The sequence below is a fragment of the Amblyraja radiata genome, chromosome 17, assembly GCF_010909765.2.
Source record: "Amblyraja radiata isolate CabotCenter1 chromosome 17, sAmbRad1.1.pri, whole genome shotgun sequence".
Taxonomy (NCBI): Eukaryota; Metazoa; Chordata; class Chondrichthyes; order Rajiformes; family Rajidae; genus Amblyraja; species Amblyraja radiata.
The window spans coordinates 3,282,183-3,308,670 of record NC_045972.1 but is presented as its reverse complement, the minus strand read 5'-3'; the positions used below and the strand labels follow the sequence as shown (position 1 = coordinate 3,308,670).

The following is a 26,488-nucleotide window of genomic DNA, read 5'->3' as shown; positions in this document are numbered from 1 at the left end:
GGAGAAGGCAGGAAAGGGGTACTGATTAGGGATGATCTGCAATGATCACAAGGAATGGCGGTGCTGGCTCGAAGGGCCAATGGCCTACTCCTGCACCTATTGTTTATTGTCAGCCATGAATAACTGAGCTGCCAGCCCAAGAATCCATTCGGCCCACAGTGTGCATACTAGTCCTCTGGAAACCAGTTCCTTCGGCCCACAACACCCATACTAGCGCTCCAGAACACCCCCCCCCATCACCACCCCACCAATATTGGAATTGGTGGAGAGGTGGAATATTGCGTTGGGGTACCAGCCCTCCCGTGTGAACATGGGACCCAACGGGTCCCACTTAGTATGACAATAAACACTCTTGACTCTCTCTCTCTTGAATAGTTAGAAAACAGGAGAATTAGAAATATTAATTGCTAATAATCTATTCATCGTAATAGGTTGTAAATGTAAAGACAATTTTCAACGACTGTGCTTAAATAATAAAAAAAAATCAATGCTAATTATTGTAACTATACATTTTTTTTAAACCATAATGAATTGCAGCAAGAAACAGGAAACTGGGAAAGCTTTTGACCTTCAGCCGAACTACCGTCACCTCGAGCCACGTGACCACGCTGTGACTCGCCCCTGGGACGTCATCAATGATTGCCACGAGTAGGTCCGCAGCACTCCTTTCCTATTTAGATCACATCCACGCTTAAAAATACTCCGATCCTCCATATGAAGCGAACTCATTCAACTCTCCGCCAAAACAAATAACATAATTGTTGTTTAATCGCTTAATAGTTTTGCTCTTCCGAGGTTATTGGAATTAATCTGCAGTCTTCGTGAGATTTTCCCTAAGGACTATTTTCCGGAAAGAAAGTCAGCGTAGTTCTCCGCTTCCGGTGGAGTGGTGAGGCTGGAGGCCGCCATTTTGAATGTGAGCTGCGGGCGCCGGGTTCCCCTGTTCGAGGAGCAGCCGCTCTACGATCGCTCCGGCTGGTAGGTGGCCCGTCACCCCTTCACCCCAGAATTAACCGCCCGTTAGGCTTCCCTGAAACGGGTTCAATGTTGTGATCGAACTCACCACGATACTTACCCTGCCTTGGTGTTGAAGCGTTTCCTTACTGAGAGGCCGGGTAGGGCAGCGACTCAGCGAGGGCCTGCTGCTGCTGCTGCTGCTGCTGCTATTGCTGTCGCCGTTGCTGTTGTGTTGTTGCTGCTGCTGCTGCCACTCGATTTGTTTATTTCTGCAGCTCGATCGGTTTCCCTGCCCCTTTCCCAAATGTGAATGCTTTCAACCAAAGATCCTATATATAAGATCTTTGCTTTCAGCCGCATTCTGAACAAAAAACATGGATCTCCAGGTAGTATCGCACAACTTCTTCGCAGTGCGATATTTGTCCTTCAAGGATAATTCTAGAGTGGTTTAACATCTGAAATGTTTACGCTATCGGAGTCCCACTTGGTTGTATTTTTCTGAAAATGGTATGCCCAGAGTGAGTGGTTTTAGAGAATATCAGAGAGGATTATCAAGATGATCTAATTATTTTGGAAGATCTTTTATTGTAACCTATGTTTGCAGTTTTGTTCAGTAAGTTTTAACGGTATAGTCAGAGATATCAGATTTGGATATTTTTGACTTGCAACAAATTACTAAAAGATTATCGCATTATGATTTTGGAAGAAGATGTTTGAACTCAATGAAATGCTGGCGGTTCTATGAGTCAAGTGAAGATTATAAACTATTGCGATAGTAATACCAAAGCTTTTAGTTGACTATCATAGTGAGATTTATAGTTATTCTGAAGTGTAGCACACTGGCTCCACATTTTGGATCAATAAATAATTTAAAGCTATGAAATTGTGGTGTGGGGCTAACTAGATGATAATATGGCAAGTATAAGCCATTACACCATTGCTAACAGTAAACCTGTATTTAATACTATCTTTATCAAATTTATCTATATAAAAAAAAAAAAGAATGAATGTATGAAGTATTGTCAGATAGGTTAGATTGACTTTAAACTACATTCTTCGTTGTAATACACCAATTTTGTTACAAATTAGCAATGTTAAGTTATGAATTGTTTCTGTACATCTGTTAACTTCCCCAGTTTGTATTCAGTTAATTGAATTCAGCTTGGTTCTTATTCCAATTATTAAATATTTACTGGCAGTCACAATTTTATAAGTGAACACTCCATGTGTGCTAATTCAGAAGTCACAGTTACTTGTAGGGAACCTGTGAATTTATTATTACTTTGTATTTCACTATTGATATGTTATTTTAGATATTGGAACAATCTATTGACCTGGTTGCTGCTGGATTGATTTGAATAATATGCAGGTTAGAGAGTCCAAAAGACATCTTTATAAAAGTAGAAGATAAGTAATTTTTCTTATTTACTGAAATTAGTTTATATTTAGAAAGTTACTAGAGAGTATTCGGAGGGATAGGCTACACAGGCATCTAGACGGACAAGGGCTGATTAGGGATAGTCAGCAGGGTTTTGTATGTGGGAGGTTGTGTCTCACAAATATGAGTTTTTTGAAGACGTGACCAAAAAGATTGATATGGGCAGAGCTATAGATGTACAGTGCATTCAGAAAGTATTCAGACCCCTTCACTTTTTCCACATTTTGTTACGTTACAACCTTATTCTAAAATGGATTAAATTCATTTTTTTTTATCATCAATCTACACACAATGCGTCATAATATAAAAGTGAAAAAAGGTGTTTAGAAATTTTTGCAAAATAATTGAAAATAAAAAACAGAAATATCACATTTACATAAGTATTCAGAGCCTTTGCTATGAAACTCAAAATTGAGCTTCGGTGCATCCTGTTTCCATTGATTATCCTTGAAGTTGTTTCTACAACTTGATTGGAGTCTACCAGTGGTAAATGAAATTGATTGTGGATGATTTGGAAAGGCCCACACCTGTCTATATAAGGTTCCACAGTTGACAGTGCATGTCAGAGCAAAAACCAAGCCATGAAGACAAAGGAATTGTCTGTAGACCTCCGAGACAGGATTGTGTCGAGACGCAGATCTGGGGAAGGGTATAAAATAATTTCTGCAGCATTGCAGGTCCTGAAGAGCACAGTGGTCTCCGTCATTCTTAAATGGAAGAACTTTTAAACCACCAGGACTCTTCATAGAACTGAGCAATCAGGAGAGAAAGGCCTTGGTCAGGGAGGTGACCAAGAACCCGATGGTCACTCTGACAGAGTTCCTCTGTGGAGATGGGAGAACCTTCCAGATGGACAACTATATCTGCAGCACTCCACCAATCAGGCCTTTATGGTAGTGTGGCCAGACGGAAGCCACTCCTCAGTAAAAGGCACATGACAGCCTGCTTGGAGTTTGCCAAAAGGTACCTAAACAAGATTCTCCGGTCTGATGAAACCAAGATTGAACTCTTTGGCCTGAATGCCAAGTGTCACGTCTGGAGGAAACCAGGCACTGCTCATCGACCTGGCCAATACCATACCTACGGAGAAGAATAGTGGTGGCAGTATCATGCTGTGGGGATGTTTTTCAGCAGCAGGAACTGGGAGATCAGTCAGGATTGAGGGAAAGATGAACGGAGCAAAGTACAGAGAGAGATCCTTGATGAAAACCTGCTCCAGAACATTTAGGACCTCAGAACATGGAGGTTCACCTTCCAACATGACAACGACCCTAAGCACACAGCCAAGACAAAGCAGGAGTGGCTTCGTGACAAGTCTGTGAATGTCCTTGAGTGGCCCAGCCAGAGCCTGGACTTGAACCCAATCTAACATCTCTGGAGGGACCTGAAAATAGCTGTGCATCGATGCTCCCCATCCAACCTGACAGAATGAGAGGATCTGCAGAGAAGAATGGGAGAAATTACCCAAATACAGGTGTGCGCAGCTTGTAGCGTCATACCCAAGAATACTTGAGTACAGGGTCTGAATACTTATGTAAATGTGATAGTAATTTATTTTTAATTACTTTGCAAAAATGTCTTAACACCTGTTTTTGCTTTTTTTGTTATGGGGTGTTGTGTATAGATTAATGGTAAAAAAAATTAATTTAATCCATTTTAGAATAAGGCTGTAACGTAACAAAATGGCTACAGCTCCTGAAGGTTAGATCGCATGGGATCCAAGGAGTGAATGGATATCAAATTGGCTTGGAAAGAAGCAGAGATGGAAGGTTGCTTCTCGGACTGGAGGCCTGTGACTGGTGGTGTGTACCAGGGTTTGGTGCTGGGCCCGTTACTGTTTGTCATTTATATCAATGATTTGGGTGAGAATGTACATGGCAAGTTTGCTGATGATATGTAAGTGGATGGATCTGTTGAAAGTGAAGATGGTTGTGGAAAAACTCCTCCAACCTCATCTATAGGGAGGAATCTCCCAGTTCCTCATCTATAGGGAGGTTGCACGGCAGTCGTGTCCCGTACTGTTGCCACGCAACGCCTTCTGGAGTACAAGCGGTGAACTGCAGGTAAACACTAACTATAGCTTCCAGTGCAGCGGGCCCGTCTGCTGTCCCAGCATCCGTTCAATTGTTGAGGTATGCATCTAATCTAGCAAAAAAAATGGTTTTGCCCAGATTGTAGGCTCCTCCCAAAATCAAAAAGACAAGTTCCCAAAAAGAAATAAACTGCAACTGTTGTGCTGAACATGTTTCTCATAAATACCAAGTCTAGTATTTGTAAACCATGTTAGCCTTGCACTGCATAAAACCACATAATATGACATTTTGTGGTAATTTTAACACGTCCCTTTTTCAAACTCCAGCTTCTTTTGTCTGCACATGATCGATTAATTGATTCTATAAGAGATTAAAGGTGCTATAAAAATGCAAGTTGGTTGTCTTTCGACAAAGAACACCGATAAATTTCAAAGGTAGACAAAAATGCTGGAGAATCTCAGCGGGTGAGGCAGCATCTATGGAGCAAAGGAATAGGCGCTGTTTCGGTTCTCAAAGTACACTTGGAGCACATGAGAAATAATAAAATAGGAATAGGCCACCAGTCATCATGCTTGCCCCACCATTTAATACAATTATGGCAGATCTTTGCTGACTCCTCGTTTGCAGATTCCTTGTTTGCTCCATTTCTTCATACCCCTCTTCCTTGATCTCTCAAATATTTATCTACCTACTTTTAAAATATTTGTCATTATCTGCCAAAGCAGAAAATTCCAGAGATTCACCAGCCTCTGGGAGACATAATTTCGATATACCCTGGTTATAAATGATCGGTTCCATATCTTGTAATTATATCCCCTTGTTCAAGCCTGTTCCACTTGTGAAAACATCCCAACCCTGTTAATTCCTCTAGAATCTTGCATGTTTGAATAAGATCACGCCTCATTCTTCTAAACTTCACAAAATACAGGCTAGGACAACACTCGTATCCAGGAACTAAAATGGAGAATCTCTACTTTACAGCCTCCAATGTTACCATATCTTTTGGATAAGACCAAAACTGTAGACTGTATTCCGGGATGCCAACACCCTAGGCAATTACACTTGTGTTGCAATGAATGTTAAAATGCTATTTACCCTAACTAGTTAGGCTTGCTTGCTAACCTTTTGCGAATTATGTACCAGAACACTACATTCGCTCTGTACTTTACTCGGTTTTCTCTCTCCATTTCTGTGATTTGTCATTTAGATTATGGTAAAGGTCTATGTGTTGATAAATCCTAATTAGAAGGGCAGAGTTTGAGTGGCTGCAAAGAATATTTTGTAATAGTGGGCGAATGTGCACAAATCTCAGCACAGTACATGGAATAATTTGATTAAATAACTTGATAGGATTGATTTGGTTCTCAATCTTTTTGTAGTGATCCCACTCATTTTGAACCTATCCCAATAAATTGACGAGTCATATTGATGTAGTAATGGCTCATTAACTTATTTTGTTGTCACCAACAAGGATTTGAGTATAAGAGCTGGGAGGTTCTACTGCAGTTGTACAGGGTCTTGGTGAGACCACACCTGGAGTATTGCATACAGTTTTGGTCTCCCAATCTGAGGAAAGACATTCTTGCCATAGAGGGAGTACAGAGAAGGTTCACCAGACTGATTCCTGGGATGGCAGGACTTTCATATGAAGAAAGACTGGATAGACTTGGCTTTTACATGCTAGAATTCAGAAGATTGAGGGGGGATCTTGTAGAAACTTACAAAATTCTTAAGGGGTTGGACAGGCTAGATGCAGGAAGATTATTCCCGATGTTGGGGAAGTCCAGAACTAGGGGGTCATAGTTTAAGGATAAGAGGGAAGTCTTTTAGGACCGAGATGAGAAAATCATTTTTTACACAGAGAGTGGTGAATCTGTGGAATCTCTGCCACAGAAGGTAGTTGAGGCCAGTTCATTGGCTATATTTAAGAGGGAGTTAGATGTGGCCCTTGTGGCTAAAGGGATCAGGGGGTATGGAGAGAAGGCAGGGATGGGATACTGAGTTGGATGATCAGCCATGATCATACGGTGCAGGCTCGAAGGGCCGAATGGCCTACTCCACCTATTTTCTATGTTTCTATATGCTATTAAATCACGACTGGAATACTGAGTCTTTAATATGAAAAACATTTTTGCTAACCTTTCCACCTGGCATAGTTATCAAGAATGATCAGTTTGTTGCTAAATATTGCGGAAGATTGTTAAAAGCTAAATAGTGCAGGAGATTTTATGGAATACGCTGCTCGTGCAAAAATTGAGACAAGTACAATAACGTTTAAAAGACACCTGCTCTTAAATGTCGACTTGGAGTGCAATGTATCAAGGTATTTGTATTATAGCTCATGATACAGCCCAAAGTATTGTTGGAAGGAATTAGTAGCCAGAAAAACAGAATGACAGGTCATAGACAACAATATCCAGTATTTTCTGACATCCAAAAGAGGTGATAATAGACAATGGGGGCAGGAGTAGGCAATTCGGCCCATCGAGCCAGCACCACCATTCACTGTGATCATGGCCGCTCATCCACAATCAGTACCCTGTTCCAGCCTTCTATCCATATCCCTAGACTCTGCTATCTTTAAGAGCTATCTAACTCTGTCTTGAAAGCATCCAGAGAATTGGCCTCTACTGCCTTCTGAGGCAGAGAATTCCACAGATTCACAACTCTTTGGGTGAAAAAGTTTTTCCTCATCTCCGTTCTAAATAGCCTACCCAGAGCTGCCAAGTAGTACGGATTTTCTGTATTTTGTATGGAAATGCGATAAGAATGCTGATGTATGATTTGGTGTTGTTAAATACGGATTTTAAATACGGAGTTCAGTTCAGTCTGAAGAAGGGTCTCGACTAGAAACGTCACCCATTCCTTCCCTCCAGAGTTGCTGCCTGTCCAGCTCCAGGTTTAAACAGAGCGCTCTCAGTTTAACGCGTGGGAATTTAAAAGGACAGCTGTCGGCTGCACGCTGTTGGTTCTAAGTATAGCGCTACCGGCTAGAGCTCTATGGGCTTTAAACATAGCGCTATGGGCTTCACACATAGTGCTATGGGTCACAGACTTCAGGAAAATTCTCGTATAACAATGAGTCTTTGGAATTCTCTTTGAGCCTTTGATTATTTTTCAGGCAGTGATAGAATTCTGGATAAGCATACTGGTGAAAGGTTACTAGTGGGATTGTGTTACATTGGGACTGGCCTTAATTTTACAGAACGGTTGGTGGGCTCAAGGGGGAGGGAGGGAGGCAGGGAGAAAAAAAGGAGAGAGGGGGAAGAGAAAGGGAGGGGGAGAGAGAGGCTTCCAAAATGGCTTCTATATCATCACATGGTGCGAAAAGTGGGAAGCAGCCGTTTAAACAGCAGTATACAAAGAGATGGCAATGAATGCACTGTCAAGTAAGGTGCGTAGAAGACGTGTCAATTGGTAGTAAAGTTATGCATTCTTGTACTCTTACATGGGTATGACTGCACATAAAAAATAAAAACATTTTCAGCAAAATGGAACCGCGTGAAAATACTGATTTCCTCAGCAAAATACTGATTTTCAGGTACTAGAATACTGAAATGCTCTGACAAAACTTGGAAGGTCTGCCTATCCCTTATTCTTAAACTATGCCTCCTGGTTCTGGACTCCCCCAGCATCGGGAACATGTTTCTTACCTCTAGCTTGTCCAATCCCATAATAATCTTATATGTTTCAATAAGATTGCCTCTCATCCTTATAAATTCCAGTGTCTACAAGCCCAGACGCTCCATTCTATCAACATATGACAGTCCCACCATCCTGGGAATTAACCTTGTGAACTTACGCTGCACTCCCTCAATATCAAGAATGTCCTTCCTCAAATTTGGGGACCAAAACTGCACACAATATTCCAGGTGTGGTCTCACTATGGCCCTGTACAACTGCAGAAGGACCTCTTTGCTCCTATACTCAACTCCTCTTGTTATGAAGGCCAACATGCCATTTGCTTTCTTCACTGCCTGCTGTACCTGCATGCTTACTTTCATTGACTGATGAATAAGAACCCCCAGATCCCGTTGTACTTCCCCTTCTGGTTGGAGGTCTCTGACCAGTGGAGTTCAGCAGGGATCTATGCTGTTTGTGATACATATAAATGACTTGGATGTAAATGTAGATGTGTTGGTAAGTAAGGTTACTGATGCCATCATAAATTGGAGGAGTTGCAGACAGTGAGTAGGGCTGTCAGAAGATGCAGCAGGATAGAGATCAGTTGTAGAAATGGGTGTAGAAATTGAAGATGGAGTTTAACCCGAGGAAGTGGGAAGGTGTTGCAATTTGGGAGGTTGAATGTATGGGGAAAGTATATAGTTAATGGCAAGGCTCTTAACAGCATTGTGTAAGAAAGAACTGCAGATGCTGGTTTAAAACGAACATAGACACAAAAAGCTGAAGTAACTCAGCAGGACAGGCAGCATCTCTGGAGAGAAGGAATGGGTGACGTTTCATGTCGAGATCCTTCAGACTTGTTAGGGATAAGGGAAACGAGTGATATAGACGGTGATATGGAGAGATAAAAAACAATGAATGAAAGATATGAAAGTAAGCATGCAGGTACAGCAGGCAGTGAAGAAAGCAAATGGTATGTTGGCCTTTATAACAAGAGGAATTGGATGTAGGAGCAAAGAGGTCCTTCTGCAGTTGTACAGAACACACCTGGAGTATTGTGTGCAGTTTTGGTCCCCTAATTTGAAGAAGGACATTCTTGCTATTGAGGGAGTGCAGCGTAGGTTTACAAGTTTAATTCCCGGGATGGCAGGACTGTCATATGTTGAGAGAATGGAGCAGCTGTGCTTGTACACTCTGGAGTTTAGAAGGATGAGAGGGACACTCATTGAAACATATAAGATTGTTAAGGGCTTGGGCACGCTGGAGGCAGGAAACGTGTTCCCGATGTTGGGGGGAGACCAGAACCAGGGGCCACAGTTTAAGAATAAGTAGTAAGCCATTTAGAACGGAGACGAGGAAACACTTTTTCCCCACAGAGAGTGGTGAGTGGAATTCTCTGCATCAGAGGGTGGTGGAGGCAGGTTCTCTGCATGCTTTCAGGAGAGAGCTAGATAGGGCTCTTAAAAATAGCACAGTCAGGGGATATGGGGAGAAGGCAGGAACGGGGTACTGATTGGGGATGATCAGCCATGATCACATTGAATGGCGGTGTTGGCTCAAAGGGCCAAATGGCCTACTCCTGCACCTATTGATATGCAAAAAATTAACGATGATCAAGGAAACAGGCCTTTGTAAGCTGTTTGTAGGGTGAAAATTAGTAGCTAGTGCGACTTGGGTGGGGAAGGGATAAAGATAGAGAGGGAATGTCGGGGCTATCTGAACTGAGATAAATCAATATACCAAGCAAGCTGCCCAAGCAAAATATGAGATGCTGTTCCTCCAATTTGCATTTAGCCTCACTCTGACAATGGAGGAGACCGAGGACAGAAAGCTCTGAGTAGGAATGGGAAGGACAATTAGTGTCCAGCAACCGGGAGATTGGGTTGGTTTAGGCAGGCTGAGCGAAGGTGCTCCTCGAAACGATTGCCTAGTCTGTGTTTGGTCTCGCTGATGTACGAGTCCACATCTTGAACAATGGATATGGCAGATGAGGTTGGAGGAGGTGCAAGTGAACCTCTGCCTAACCTGAAAGGACTGTCGGGGTTTGGGGGCTGCCTTCCCCGCCACATGGAGCACCGGTTTCCTACGCCACCGCTAGAACGCAAGCTGCCCCCACGCCGCCACCAGCTTGCATCACCTATCCGGATAGACCTTCTGCTGGCTTATGCATCTTCCTTGGCTGCTTTCAGACTGTTCCTGCCATTGCCACTGCTGATCCTTACATGCACTCTGTTCACTTGTGGGCCGTGACCATTGACTCTGCCGATCCTCTCCTCTGGCCACCAACTCGCCTGGATTCCAGGCTCAGTTCCAGACCTAGAGTCTGAAGTAGAGCCTCAATGTCACCTATCCATGTTCTCCAGATGTGACCCGCTGAGTTACTCCAGCACTGTGTCCTTTTGTATATTAACTAGCAACTGTAGTTGTTTGTTTCTACTGCTTATGCAGTGATAATACCTTCCATGGTTATAGTGGACAATAGGCAATAACAGACACCACCTACTATGGGCCATTATACGAGGATTTACTATATATAAAATTATGAGGCATGGATAGGGTAGACAGTCAAAAAATTTTACCCCGGGTGGAAGAGTCCAACACTAGACAGCATAGCTATAAGGTAAGGGGGGTAAGTTTAATGGAGATGTGCGGGGCAAGTTTTTTTTTCCCAGAGTAGAGGGGCTTGGATGCATTACCAGGGGTGGTGGTGGAGGCGGATACGATCTATTCCACTCATCATTTTATACACCTCTTTAAGGTTACCTCCAGTGCCCAATGAATACAATTCTAGCCTGTTCAGTCTCTCGGGGCTCAAAATTAATGGTTGCCCGGGTGCCAATGTCCACCTAACGTCCTGCCGGGCAACCTAAAAGTCGTGTAATTTTGCCCGGCTTGGCAAGCACCTGGGACACCTGCCGTTCAACTCTGAGTGTGTCCCCCTCTCTATCTCTCTCTCTCTCTGTCACTCTCAGTCTCCGCCCTTCATCGGTATCCGTGTCCGGGCCGCAGGTTCTCCACTCTCGGCCGCTTCTCATCCGCCGGCACGGCCGGCCGCCTTGCACATGCGCACTGCCACGGCCAGCACATCCTCCCCCTGCACATGCGCACAACCACGGCCAGCACATCATCGGCCGCCCTGCACATGCGCACTGCCACGACAACTGGTCGGCGCCGGGCACTTTCTTTCTCCCTTTGCATTGTGTGAGATCTGGCCTCCATTGTTGTCCGGTCGCATACATAACATACATATACATACACACACTGAACCTTTACCTCCTGTTCTGTATTATGTTTACATATTCTGTTGGGAGGGGAAAAGAGCTACCTTAAATTTAGTTGTGTCTGGTTGGGTAACTATGGTAGGGTGAAGACTATTCCATGCTCTAATAGTGCGGGGGAACTCCATGGAGCAGCCAACATCTCTGGATAGAAGAAATTGGGTGATGTTTCGTGTAGAGACCCTTCTTTAGACTCCCTCTGGTTTTAGTGTTTTTAGTTTAATTTAAAGATACAGCTTGGAAACAGGCCCTTCGCACAAGTTCTCCGAGATCTTCGATTTCCTCCCACATTCCAACGACGTACGTGTTTGTAGGTTGATTGGCTTGATAAATGTAAAATTTGACTGTAAAAAAAATTTGTCCCACTTCCAGTATAGTCCCTGATGGACTGTTCGGAAGGTACAAGGTAAATGATAAATAAAGATTAGATCTCTCCGGGTTCCATGGGATCTCGAGCAAATCGATTGGATAGAAATGGCTTCATGGATTGAAGCAGTAGGTGTTAGTGGTCGGCTGTTTTTCGGCCTGGAGGCCTGTGACTAGTGGTGTGCCTCAGAGATCGGTGATGGGTCCATTGATTTTTGTGGTTTGTATCATGATTTTGGATGATACTGTGCAAGGCATGATTCATAAGCTAGCAGATCACTAAAGTATGTAGTAAAGGAAGGAACAGCAGATGCTGGTTTATACCAAAGCTGAAGTAACTCAGAGGGCCAGGCAACATCTCTGGAGGAAAGGAATTAGTGGCGTTTTGGATCAGAACCCTTCAGACTGAAAGATGGAGATGGCCACAGCAAAAGAGGGCTGGCAACGGATGCCCTCAGGAACGGTGAAAACCATAATGGCCCATTGTTGGCTGGGGAAGACGTGCTAACAACAGGGATACAGGCATGTCAACGGGGGGAGGGGGAGGGGGGGGGGAGAAACAAATGCAGGATGTGCTTGAAATGCGAGAAATCAATATTCGTGTCTCTGGGTTGTAAGCTGTCCAATTTGCATGTGACCTCACTCTGACAATGGAGACGGGCCAAGACAGTAAGGTCAGCGTGGGATGGGGAATTAAAATGTTTGGCAACTGGGAGATCGTGTAAGAGGGTGCAAATAAACCTCTGCTCTCCTTGTGCCTCCTCCTTCGACTTTATCCAGGAATCCCGACAGTCCTTTCAGGTGAGGCAGAGGTTTACTTGCACTTCCTCCAACCTCATCTGCTGTATCTTGTGTTCCCAGTGTTGGTTCTGATACATTGGCGAGATCAAGCGTAGGCTTGGCGATCATTTCATTAACCACTTGCGCTTAGTCTGCCTTGGCCTATGTGATCACCCTTTTGCACCTCTGCACCCTCTCTAAAACTTCCACATCTTTCCTGAAATGGGATGACTAGAACGGCACATTTTACTCCAAAATCAAATTAACCAAGGTCCTATAGAGCTGAATCACGATTCCCTGACTTATATCCTATATCTTGTATCCTATCAATCCTATCTTGAATATTTTTTCTCAAATAGTTTCCCTAGCACTCACTGGTTTAAAGTTCCCCAAGTTCTTTCTTCTTTTCTTAAAGGAATAACATTGGTCACTCTCCAGTTCTCTGGGACCTTGCCTGTAGCCTTAGAAGAAACAAAGATCCTCATCAAGGCCCTACCAATCTCCTCTCTTGCCTTCCACAATAGCCTGGGATTGATCCCATCAGGCCTTGGGGGACTTATCCACCTTAATGCTCTTCAAGAGCCTCCACCACCTTCTCAATCTCATATTTGTATTCTCCGCTCTGATCTTTCTCTCCAAGTCCTTCTCCTCTGTGAATACAGCTGCAAAGTACTTGTTTAGTACCTTGCCTATAATCCTCTGACTCCAAGCATAGTTGCCCTTTATCCTTGAGCAGTCTTACCTTTTTCCTGGCTACCCTCTTGTTTTTAACATGTGTATAAAAAACTCTTCGACTCGCCAATGGCATATCATGGCCTCTTTTGGCCCTTCTAATCGCCTACTTGAGTTCTGATACCACCTTCTTAAACCTGACATGCACTTCCTTTTTCTTCCTGACCATGTTTACAACCACCTTGGTCATCCACCTTGCTGTCCTTGTCTCTCCTTACTGGAATGTGCTAATCCTGCTAATCCTTCACCAGTTGGCCTTTAAATCACTCCCACATGTCATCAGTGCATTTACCCAATAACAATTGATCCCAATCTACCCTCCTTTGTTCTTCCTAATTACATTGCTGCCAAATAGAACGGATTTTCCGTATTTCGTACGGAAATGCGATAAGAATACTGAAATACTATTCATAGATAATCGTAACAACGAGTCACCGCTGTACTGGCCAAGGTGCAGCAGCCAGGTGGGAACAACTGAGATCGGCCCGACTTCCTGTTTCATTAACATACCACTCGCCAATAGAAAAGTAATAACCTGGTGAAATTGACTTAAGATCTTGCTGCTTTAAAAATGCAAGGATATAAAAAGTCATACTGTACCTCTACAAATTATAGCAGATTAAATCTATTAGTATTTTAAATGTCTCTCTCTCACTCTCTCCCTCCCTCCCTTTCTCTCTCGCTCTCACTCCCTCTCGCTCTCTCACTCACTCTCTCTCACCCTCTCACCTCTGCATTCCCGGAATCATTTGTTGTTTTGTCAACTGCATCTACAGTTCCTACCTATTGAAGAAGAACCCTGGCCCAAAACAACTCGTAATCCATTCCCTCCACAGATGCCGCCTAGCCCGCTGAGTTCCTCCAGCACTCTGTACTTTTTTATTTAACTCTGAAATTGAAGATAGATACAAAGCTGGAGTAACTCAGCGGGACAGACAGCGACTCTGGAGAGAAGGAATGGGTGACATTTCCGGTCGAGACTCATCTTCAGACTGAATGTCGTTGAGAGTACTTGAGGGAGAGGGGGAGAGAGAGAGAGGGGGGGGGGGGAAAGAGTGTGAGAGTTGGACAAATGCAAGAAAGCAGCTATCAAAAATACTGATTTCCTCAGCAAAATACTGATTTTAGGTACTACAATACTGAAATGCTGTGACAAAACTTGGCAGCTCTGTGTACCTTCCCCCCAACATACACCCTGTCCCTATTCAAAACAATCTCAAATCTTATGGAGTGGTGATCACTATCTCCATTATTTCCAAAATGCTCTTTCCACTCTGACCATCAGTCACCTAGGCTAGACTTTCGGTCTGAACGAAATGTCATTGCCTGCAGCCATACATGTCATAAAACAACAAACACACATAAACACAAATTACACCACCACAGGGTTTACCAGGCACCTACTGTGATGGAGGCAAAATCGTCCTCGTTCCCCCTGCCTGAGGCGATTACCCCACGGGCGAAGGTCTCAGTCCCCCCGCAACGGGCGTCAAGCTCACGCCCGGGGTGGTCGAGCTGCCCCCCTCCGTTCCAGCTGATGCAGCGTTCCGAGGGAGCTCGAAAACATGCACCAGCCTGTGACTGCAGCTCCGACGATGTCGCCCTGCCCGCCCGCCTCAGTGCCGCCGCCCCAGTTTCGCCGCCCCGCGCAAGGGCCAGCCGAACGTCCCGGAGCGCCGTTCCAGCCCCGAGCCGGGCCGCTCTCACGGGAGCGCCGCTCCAGCCCCGAGCCGGGCCGCCACAGCCACCAGAGCGCTGTTCCAGCCCCGAGCCGGGCCGCCCTCACGGGAGCGGTGTTCCAGCCCCGAGCCGGGCCGCCCTCACGGGAGCGCCGTTCCAGCCCCGAGCCGGGCCGCTCTCACGGGAGCGCCGCTCCAGCCCCGAGCCGGGCCGCCACAGCCACCAGAGCGCTGTTCCAGCCCCGAGCCGGGCTGCCCTCACGGGAGCGCCGTCCCAGCCTTCGAGTCGTGCCGCTGCCACTGGAGTGTCTCAGCCCCGCGCCGGGCCGCCCTCACTGGAGCGCCGAGTCGTGCCGCTGCCCGACTCGGCGGCTAGGCTCGTTTCCCAATAAACTCTCCAGCATGGTCCCTCCACATACTGTGTACGGAAGCCTTCTTGGATATTCCTGACACATTCTACCCCATCTAATGTTCTTGCCCTGAGTTAGTATCAGACAATATTGAGGAAGTTAAAGTTATCCATTAGGTTCTTGCATCCTTCTGTAGTCTGTCTACATTATCTGATCCTCTTCCTCCCGCTGGCTTTTGAGTGGTCTATAATATAATCCCATTAGAGTAATTGTTCCTTTCTTATGTTTGAGTTCATCGCACAATGCCTCAGTAGACGTACCCTCCAGTATGTCCTCTCTGAGTATCACCCTGATATTCTCCCTGATTAGTAAAGCAACTCCTCAACCTCTTTTACCCACTTCTTATCACGTCTGAAACCTCAAAACCCAGGCACATTTAGCTGCCAGTCATGTCCCTCTTGCAACCAAACTGTAATGGACACAACATCATAATTCCAAGCACTAATAATCATCTTTACCCACAATACACCTTCCATTGAAGTGAACACACTTCAGACCTTCATTATCTCCATATTCGAGAACCACTCCTGACCTGTCTTCTTTGAGACTTATTTGTCATAACGTTCACTTCCTCATCAGCTCTTCAATTTGCTGCTCTGGTTCTCTGCTGGCCAAACGTAGGCAGTTGAACGAGCAGAGATAGGGCACCTTCTCAGCATGGGCAAGTTGGGCCAAAGGACCTGTTTCTGTGCTATATGACTGAGAATTGATTTTTTTTATAAGCACTAGTTCACACTTGTGATAATAATGAAAGCAAAACCTTATTTTTAAGGTGGATATTGACAGATTCTTGATTAGTAAGAGTGTCAAGGGTTCTGTGAAGGCAGGAGAATGGTGTTGAGAGGGAAAGATAGATCAGCCATGTTTGAATGGCCTAATTCTACTCCTATCACTTATCTTATGTCTTTTCATCTCCATATCTCTTGGGCATGAGGGAGACCAAAGCACAGGCAAAGTTGCAGTATTCACTTTTGTCTTCAGCCAGAATTACTATACAGTTTTCATTGAAATTATGAACCTAAATGAAGTAAAAAAAATGTAAAGTTCAAAAGGGCATGTATATCGGCATTAATAAGATTTGCATTGTTGGAGCAGTAATCAACTTTAAAGCAGAGACTGAAGAACTGGAGATTGCATTGATATGAAACGGCATCAATGAGAAGTTTATTTTTTTGTAGAAGAGCCTAAATTACTAGAATTTAAGCTCAAAGTTTCCTATCAATTTCCCTCCGGGGATGAATAAAGTTTTATCGTATCGTTATCGTTTATCAAAAACTTAAGGAAAATGCTTGTGCTTAAGATGTAAATGTTACACCAAATATGGGCAATTTATTGTGTAGGAAGGAACTGCAGATGCTGGTTTAAACCGAAGATAGACAAAAAAAGCAGGAGTACCTCAGCAGGACAGGCAGCATCTCTGGAGGGAAGGAATGGGTGATGTTTCGGGATGAGACCCTTCTTCAGATGTCTCGGGTTTCAACCCGAAACGTCACCTATTCCTTCTCTCCAGAGATGCTTCCTGTCCCGCTGAGTTACTCCAGCATTTTGTGTCTATCTAAGGGCAATTTATTATTTGGCTACGTTTTTATTTGCTCCTGTTTCTTAGCCGTTTGCCCCAAAACAAGACATGTATACCAACTAAGAGATTAATTTGACAAGTAGTACTCTGGTGGGCATAATGGCAAAATAGGAAGATGGCAAGATGATTTATTTATAGTTGATGATGGACGATGGGGATTCTTGAGAATTCAGTTATCTTTCACTTTTAGAACCTGGGTTCAAATGTATTGTAGAGTAATGGATCCAAATTCAAACATGTCTGATTCTGCTGTACTCCACTTCTTGATAAGAAACAATGCGTAGTAGTAGTACCTTCATTTTGTCTTAAGACGAGTGATGTAAAAAATAGGGAAACGTGCACTTTTGCTGTAGTAGCATTTGTGGATGAAACAGTCGAGAAAAGGGACATTTACTTTAGAGCCATACTGTAATTTGTTGACATAAGAGTGCCTAAAGCTGGCAAGATTCTATTCCCAAGCACCAAGATCCCAGGCCTTATGGGCATTTTTAATTAAAATAAATAAAAAACTTAACTAAAACATGTGCTTTTTAAAGTTTTAATTCTTTAGTTATTTCCAAATTGGCAATTGGATTTAAATTAACATATCAATTTGACTTAAAGTAACACTAGTCATAGTACCATAGATTCAAACAGCACAGAAACAGGTCCATCGGCCAAATTTGTCCATGCCAATCAAGATACCTCATCTCAGTTGTGTCCATTTGCCAGCTCCTGGCCCATATCCCTCTAAACCTTCTTATCCATGTTTCTGTTTAAATGTTTTATATGTTGTTATTGTGCATATCTCAACTACTTCACCTGGCAGCTCATTCCATATACCTGCCACACTCTGTGGAAAAAAAATAGCCATTGGCTTGCTATTAAATCTTTTCCATCTTACCTTAAACCTAAGCTCTCTAGTTCTGGGCAACCTGGCACTGGGGAAAAAGACTGCATCCATTCTATATATTACCCTCATGGCTTTATATGCCACCTCTAAGATTATCCCTTGGCCTCAAGCCATCTCAGGAATAAAGTCCAAGCCTATCCAATTTTGCCCTCGTGACCTGGGAGATGTGAAGTTCAACTAGTGTGAGGTGAAAATTGAAGTTCTGATGAAACAGTGATGGGAAAGATGCTCAGATTTTTTTAAATGTCGGTTGTGTCAATAATGGAGGTGGCCTGGTGCGATTTTCCAACAAAGCTCTTTCAACTTCTTAAAGAGCCTGTCCCACTTGCGTGTCCTTGGCACGCAAATAACGCGACCTTGTGGTCGCGTTGAGCCGTGACGGTCCCGCGAAGGTCGCTCGTGATTTCATGCGTAAGCACAGCCGTCTGGAGCGAGTGACGTCATTTGAAGATGGACACAAAGCTGGAGTAACTCAGCGGGGCTGGCAGTACCTCTGGAGAGATGCAATGGGAGACGTTTCGTGTCGAGACTCTTCTTCAGTCTGAAAAGAAAGGTCTTGACCCGAAACATCACCCAGAGATGCTGCCGGTCCCGCTGAGTTACTCCTGCATTTTGTGTCCATCTTCAATTTTCTTGGCCCCGCTCTGGGAGTAGAAGTGGAGGCAGATCTGGACCGCAACGGCCGTGAGCCCAGGCCGAGCTCGACGATCGTCTGCCTGCTTCTGCTGCTGTTGGAGGTGAGACGTTGCGTCGCGCCAGGGTCTTGGGCCTGTCCCACTTTGGCCGTCAGTTACGCAACAGGCCGTTGGCGTGCGAAGGGTCAGAGCGAATGACGGGCCCCCAGCAGCGGCGGCGACGTCGACGGCAGCTCCATCTCCCGGGGGTGGCCAGAGACGTTGAGAGTCAGACGGGAGCGGTTCCCCCAGGCCCACAACCAGCGCAGAGAAGCAGCGCTAAACCCAGCTCAACTCTGCCTGTCTCGCCAGGTTTTCCCTGTCTGGATTTACGAAAAATATGTCATCAGTCCAGGCGAGACAGGCAGAGTTCAGCTGCATTTAGCACCGGATTGAGCTGAAATTACCATTCACAGGGCCTCCGAAGCCACGCGCGTGTGTGTGAGTGTACGCAAGATGTGGTCCCCCCCCCCCCCCCATCCCCTGATCCCCTCCATATTTTGATAGCGATTGAGCGATGATGCCGGAGTTGTCCGAGGAGCGTTGACCTTCCTTCCCATCTCCTCTGCCCCTTTCTCTCTCTTGTACGCCCCCCTCTACCCCACCTTATCCTGAGACCCCTCATCTCCATCCCGCACTGATCCCCATTCCTGCCTCTATTCAGTCCTCACTGACATCCTGTGTGCTCCCCTCCTCATCCACCACCCCTCCCCCCCCCTCCCCCCCCCCACCTCCATCTATCCATCCTGCACTGATTCACACACCCCCCCTCCCGACCCTATTGTGCTGGAAATGTCTTCAGAGTGAACATTGACTATGTTTGATAACGGAATGCAATCAACTGTGTTTTAATTCCAAATGTTATTATTTGTTTTAATCCATAAAGATGGATTAATTAAATTGTGAACACGTTAAACATTAAAACCGCAGTGTTCGATTGTCACTACTACCGTTGACATGTTATTACAGAATTCATTTTAACGACAAATCAATGCTCTTAATATGGAGTATCAGTACAGTAGTTATTTAATGAGCAACATTCACAACTATACGTTGGATTTATCCAGGTTTTATTTCTACAGTCAGTCATATACATCACAAATTTGGTCAGAAGATATTTCAATTGAAATTTTAACGTTAATTCTGAATTGGGAATGATGGAAAAAGCGGTTATCAACAATTTTTTTTCAATTTGTTGCTTACAAACTGGGTATCTTCATTGCTGTTCACAACACATACATCTAATCTGAATGTCCGGTAATGTGGCGTCTTGACACTTTTAAATATATTACCGAAATTTGTGTAATTATGAAACTCATAATTTATCCAAAATGATTTTGTTTTATAAAAAAAAGTTGGATAAATTAGAATATTATTTGATGCGCCTTTATATTTTTAAACCCTAGAGGATGCCAGCCCCCATCAGATTAAGGGAGCTAATCCGGACTATCCGGACAGCCAGGACGCAGGCTGAGGAACGGGAGATGATACAAAAGGAATGTGCTTCAATTCGTTCTTCATTCAGAGAAGAAGATAACACCTATCGTTGTCGAAATGTGGCAAAATTATTGTATATGCATATGCTAGGATATCCTGCACACTTTGGACAGGTAATCCAGGAATATCCAGGGATAAAGTATGGGTGTAGTTGTATTAAGAAATAAGTTAAATTTATTCCATGGTCTGATTAGCAAACAATAAATATTTGGGTAAATAGTTTTGTTCTTGTGTTTATTTCTGAAAAGCTCTCTTAGATTTGAGAAATTTTACTATAAGAATTAAATGAATTAGTTACGCAGGGTAAGATAGCGACAGGAATGTACAAGGCATAATACATGATCACTATTCATTAGGTGATTTGAGGATTCTGGTGTCTAAACATGAGCATTGGCTCATTATACCACAAGCAAATTTCAGTGTTCTGCAATTATTCTGTGAAACAATTATAATCAATATTTCAGTTAGTCATAGAGTGATACTGCATGGAAAAAGGCCCTTTGGCCCAACTTGCCCACACTGGCCAACATGTTCCAGCTATGCTAGTCCCACCTGCCTGTGTTTGGTCCATATCCTTCCAAACTTGTCCTATCCAGGTACCTATCCAACTGTTTCTTAAACGTTGGGATAGTCCCAGCCTCAACTACTTCCTCTGGCAGCTTGTTCTATACACCCACCACCCTTTGTTTGAAAAAGTTGCCCCTCAGATTCCTATTAAATCTTTTCCCCTTCACCTTAAACCCATGTCTACTGGTCCTTGATTCCCCTACTCTGGACAAGAGACTGTGCATCTACCCGATCTATTCCCCTCATGATTTTGTACACCTCCATAAGATAACCCCATAATCCTCCTGCACTCCAAGTAATAGAGTCCCAGCCTACTCAACCTCTCCCTATAGCTCAGATTTTTGAGTCCTGGCAACATTCTCGTAAATTTTCTCTGCATACTTTCCATCCTTTCCTATCTTTCCTATAACATGGTGCCCAGGGCAGAACACATTACTCTAAATGCGGTCTCAACGACGTCTTGTAAAACTGCAGAGCCCAGAACCTAAAATGTTTTTGCTAGAATTGGGGACGAAGTTTAAACTGTTCTGTTTCATTTGAATGTTTAAGCAATGATATTGTGATGTATAAGTAGTCTGAGGAACGTTTTTTTTTCAGTTGGAGTGCCTAAAATTGATAGCCTCACAAAAGTTTACAGACAAGCGTATTGGTTACCTGGGTGCGATGTTATTGCTCGATGAACGGCAAGATGTCCACTTGCTCATGACAAATTGTATTAAAAAGTAAGTACTGATTTTTAAGCCATTTAACTCAATATTGTAATTCTAATGTTTACAATGCAATGTTTGTGTATTTGCTGTTCATTTTGTTCTCCGATGACTGAAATTCTGTATATAACTTCATACTGTTTGATTCATCTAAAAATGTTGAGCAGTGTCAATGCTTTGACTATTTATGTTCAATTTTTATTCCTTTTGATCTAACCATTTCTGAAATGAGTTTCTATTTGCAAATATCAAGTCAACTTTTGCTGGTATATTTAATATTAACATAACTGTTTGATTTGTACTTATAAAGTTCATGAGTTGTAGGAGCAGAATTATGCCATTCGGTCCATCAAATTACTCTGCCATTCAAACTTGACTCATCTATCTTTCCCTCTCAACCCCATACTCCTGCCTTCTCCCCATATCCCCTGACACCATTACTAAACAAGAATCTGTCAATCCCTGTATAAACATATCCATTGACTTAGCCATTGACAGCCGTATGTGGCAATGAATTTCACAGATTCATCGCCCTCTGACTAAAGAAATTCTGCCTCGTCTCCTTTCTAAAGGTACGTCCTTTTATCCTGAGGCTATTTGAAAACATCCTCTCCACATTAACTCTATCCACGCCTTTCACTATTTGGTAAGTTTCTATAAGGTCTCCCCTCAACCTTCTGAGCTCCAGCGAGTACAGGCCCTGTGCTGCCTGTGCTGTCCAAAGCTCATCATATGTTAACCCAATTATTGCTGGGATCATTCTCTTAACCCAACTCTAGACCCTCTCCAGAGCCAGCACATCCTTCCACAGATATGGGGCCCAAAACTGCTCACAATAGTCCAAATGTAGTCTGACCTGTGTATTGTAAAGCCTCAGCATTGCATCACTGTTTTTATATTCTAGCCCTCTCAAAATAAAAGCAAATGACATTTACCGTACTACAGATTTGACTTGTAAAGTGACTTTATGGGAATCCTGCAACAGCACTTCCAAGATCCTTTGCACCTCTGATTTTGCATTTAGAAAATAGTGTACGCCTTTTTCTAGTACCAAATTGCATGTCTCCACACTTTGCTGCGCTGTATTCCATGTGCCGCTTCTTAGCCACCCTCCCAACTTGTCCAGGTTCTTCTGTAGAGTCCCTGCTTTCTCTACATTACCAGCCCCTCCATCTATTCACATCATCTGCAAACTTGGCCTCAAAGCATTCAATTCCCTCATTGATATACATTGTGAACAATAGTGACCTCAGCATCGACCCCTTTTCCTGTGGAACACTTCTAGTCACTGGCAGACAACCAGAAAAAGCCTCCTTTATTGCCACTCTTTACCTGCCATTCAGCCAACCTGCTATCCATGGGATCTTCCCTCTGATACCATGGGCTCTCATCTTTAGCAGCCTCACGTGCGGCACCTTATCAAAGGTTTCTGAAATCCAGGTGAACAACATCACTGACCCTCCTTTGTCTATCCTGCTATTTACTTCCTCAAAGAATTCCAACAGATTCATTCGTCACGATCTCCCTTTCACAAAACAAGGCTGACTTCGGCCTATTTTATCGTGTGCTTCTAATTACTCGGAAACCTCATCCTTTATAATGGACTATAAAATCTTACAAACCACTGAAGCCAGGTTAACCAGCCAATAGTTTCCACTTTGTTCCCATCTTGAACAGTGGAGTAATATTTCCAATTTTCCAATTGTGTGGAACTATTCCTGACTCTCGAATGCCTCTATCTCTAAAGCCACTTATTTCAGAACACTGGGGTGCAATCCATCTTGTCCAGGTGACTTATCCACCTTCTCCTTAGCAATAGACCGCTAAATTCCACCCTCTGACTCTCTTAAATTTCTGGCAAATTGCTGGTGTCTTCCATTGCGAAGATGTGCAAAAAACGTGTTCAATTCACCTGCCATTTCTTCACCTTTTCCATTATCACTTCTCCAGCAATATTTTCCTGCGGTTCAATGTCCACTCAAGCCTCTTTCTTACACTTTATATATACAAAGAAACCTTTGCAATCCTCATATCTAGCATGCATTCATATTTCATAATTTCTCCCCGTGTTGCCTTTTCAGTTATCTTCTGTTTTTTAAAAACTTCTCAATCCTCTAGCTTTCCACTAATCTTTGAAATGTTATATGTCTTCTCTTTCAGTTTTATGCTGTCTTTGACTTCCCATGTCAACCACAGTCACCTCGTTCTCTTAAAAGAATCTTCCTCTTTGGAATGAAAAGTCTTCCAAATTGTTCCCAGAAATTCCTGCTATTGCTGTTCCATCGTCATTCCTAATGGGGCCCGTTTCCATTCAACTTTAAATAGCTCCTCCCTCATGCCTCTAGTTACCTTTGTTATAACAGTAATACCAACACATCTGAATTCATCTTCTCCCTCCCAAATTTGCAGGTTGAATTTCATCATATTCATCTAGTTTAGCATCAGTCCAGCCAGTCCACTGACTCAAAACAGTCGCAAAGGATCTTGTCTGTTTACTCAGACGAGCACTTCACGACTCTCTGTACTATATGGTGTAACTGTAGAGCAATACTTGTTATTTTGAGACTTGGCACGTCTCCAATTACTCTTAACAAACTTAGTGAACTGTAGAAAACACCCAGACTGGTTGCATCATGTTCTCTTACGGCAATTTCAAGAGGCTGCAGAGTGTGATGGATTCAGCCCAATCTATCAGGGCACAACAATCTCCTCAATCGTTGCCTCCAGAAGAATACATATATCATCAAAGATCCCCACCATCTGGGCCTTGCCCTCTTATCGTGCAAGAGTTACAGAAGCTTGAAATCCCAACTAAAAGGTTCACAACCAGTTAGCTTCCTGCGACTATCGAGTTCTTCAATAAATGTGCATAATCCCTACTTCAACAACAGCCCACTTCTTGCACTACAATGGACTTGGTTTTTTATTACTAATTATGTTTTTTGTGTGAATGTTTTTTGCAGTGTCCTTTGGAATTTTATGTAAATAATTTTTTGTCTGAGTCAATGTGCTTGTGCTGTTGAAAGCATGGTTTTTCAATGTACATGTCCCTCACTGTACTCCAGCGCATGACAAACTTGAACTATAGTTAAACATTGAAGATAGCATCTGAAATTGAAGTACTGAGATTTCTCTGTTTACGGGTTGTAGATTAAGTTATGCTCCATCGTACATTGCTGTTTGATTTTCCACAGTTGGATGTTAGTGAAGTTCTTGATTTTTATTTGTGCACAAATGTTCTGCATCTATGGTTTGTGAAGATGGGTTCAGAGATTACAACAACCCATGTGGGGGATCAAAGATATGGATGCTCTATTCCTATTCACTCTCAATTCACCCGCTATGATGCAAGGGATTCACGGGACTTGGTCGTAAGGATTCGGAACAAGCTTATTTACAAATGACATGGTTGCAGTGAAAGGGAGACCTTTTAAAGTTCATCACGTGGTCCTTTGAGAATTGCTACTCCAGTCTCAGTGGTTACTGAGAAATTGGACTTCATAACTTAAGTAATTATTCAGAATTAAATTCCGATAATAGCAAAAAACAATTGTGCTGCAGTAGAGCTGCTGTCTCACAACACCGGAGACCCGGGTTGGATTTTGTAGGTTCTGCCTGTGACCACGTGGGTTTGATAGGGGAGTGATAGGTAGGTAGAGGTAGATAAAACGGTCAAAAAGATTTTTAGCACAATGACCTTCTTCAGTCGGTGTATTGAATAAAGAAGTTGGGAGGTCATGATGCACTTGTGTAAGATGTTGGTGAGGCTGCATTTAGAGTATTTTGTTCAGTTCTTGGCACCATGTTGTAGGAAAGATGTTGTCAAACTGGAAAGGGTGCAGAGAAGATTTATGAGGATGTTGCCAGGACTCGGTGGGGGGGGGGGGTCTGAGCAATAGGTAAAGGTTGAGCAGGCTAGGACTATTGTTTGGTGCGCAGGAGGCTGAAGGTTGATCTTATAGAGTGTATAAAATCATGATGAGTAATAGATATGGGGAACACAGTCTTCAACCCTGGGTAGGGCAATCAAAAACAAAAGGACACTTTTACAGAGGGAGGGATCTGATTTAATACATACCTGAGGGGCAACTTTTTCACTCCCAGAGTCATGGAATGAGCTGCCAGAGGAGATAGTTGAGGCAGACACTAACAGAATTTAAAAGACATTTGGATAGGTGCACTGATGGGAAGGATTTTGAGTGATGTGAGCAAAACGCAGGCAAATGGGACTTACCCAGACGGGGGGTAGTCACGATCCAAAACGTTGCCTATTCCTTTTATCCAGAGTTGCTGCCTGACCCGCTGAGTTACTCCAGCATTTTGTGTCTACTTTTGGTGTAAACCAGCATCTGCAGTTCCTTACTACACATGCGGCATCTTGGTCAACACGGATGAATTGGACCCTAGGGCCTGTTTCTGTGCGCTATGACTCTGATACCAAGGCTAGCAAACAGAACCATGCCTTGTGCTGCATGACTTCGGTGATTAATTGTGATTATTGCACAAATGCTCAGCGGTGGAGTTGTAATTGGGGGAAAAAAGGGGAAGGTAGAAAGCTGGAGGAAAATGAAATGAAGCCAGCATTCATTCTAAATTGATTATGCTTGACTCTTGTTGGACAAATTATCATTATGCTGCAAAATTCCTGTTAACTTTTGGTTTAATTTTGTTTTGAAAGCCTAAACCAGTATTAAAGAGATATATCATTCAGAGCTACCACTTTGACTCTGACTGTTAACTGGATACTCAGCTGAGGGAGCAATCAGTATTGACATTGCCAATGTCTTGTGCACCCTCTGGTCAAAGAAAAGGATTAACTACCCTAACCACATCATTCTATACTGGGCCTTTTAATTTTGTTTTGCAGTGATTTGAATCATAGTACTCAATATGTTCAAGGTCTGGCACTCTGTACACTTGGCTGCATGGGATCATCAGAGATGTGTCGAGATCTTGCAGGAGAAGTGGAAAAACTACTAAAGACATCCAACTCATACCTAAGAAAAAAGGTAAAGACCATTTATTTTTGGGTCTTACTACAGTTAGGTGTGATATTCAATCTTGAATTCAAAGTCGTGCTAGATTTCTTTCATCAATTTGCATTTGTCCAAGTTTAGGTGGTACTAACATTGTTATTTGGTCACCAATGAGGATGAATGCCACAGATTGTCAGAAGATGTTGATAGGTAGAAAGGGGAGCACAAAAAAGTGCTCGGTAATCAATTGTACAGAGAGCTAGCAAGGCACGGCATAATGTAAAATGGCAAAACTACTG

General features: G+C 43.4%; 1 protein-coding gene across 2 annotated transcripts in view; it reads left to right on the top strand.

The window, feature by feature from the left end:
* The first annotated feature begins 893 nt into the window (after positions 1 to 893).
* Positions 894 to 26,488, top strand: part of ap1g1 (adaptor related protein complex 1 subunit gamma 1) — a 140,495-nt gene continuing 114,900 nt past the window's right edge. For both annotated transcript variants that reach the window (XM_033035631.1, XM_033035630.1), the window contains exons 1-4: positions 894 to 978; positions 19,849 to 20,052; positions 21,104 to 21,228; positions 26,081 to 26,222. In XM_033035631.1, coding sequence (XP_032891522.1) covers positions 19,852 to 20,052; positions 21,104 to 21,228; positions 26,081 to 26,222 — 468 coding nt within the window. In that variant the 5' untranslated portion in view covers positions 894 to 978; positions 19,849 to 19,851. The remainder of the gene's footprint in view (positions 979 to 19,848; positions 20,053 to 21,103; positions 21,229 to 26,080; positions 26,223 to 26,488) is intronic.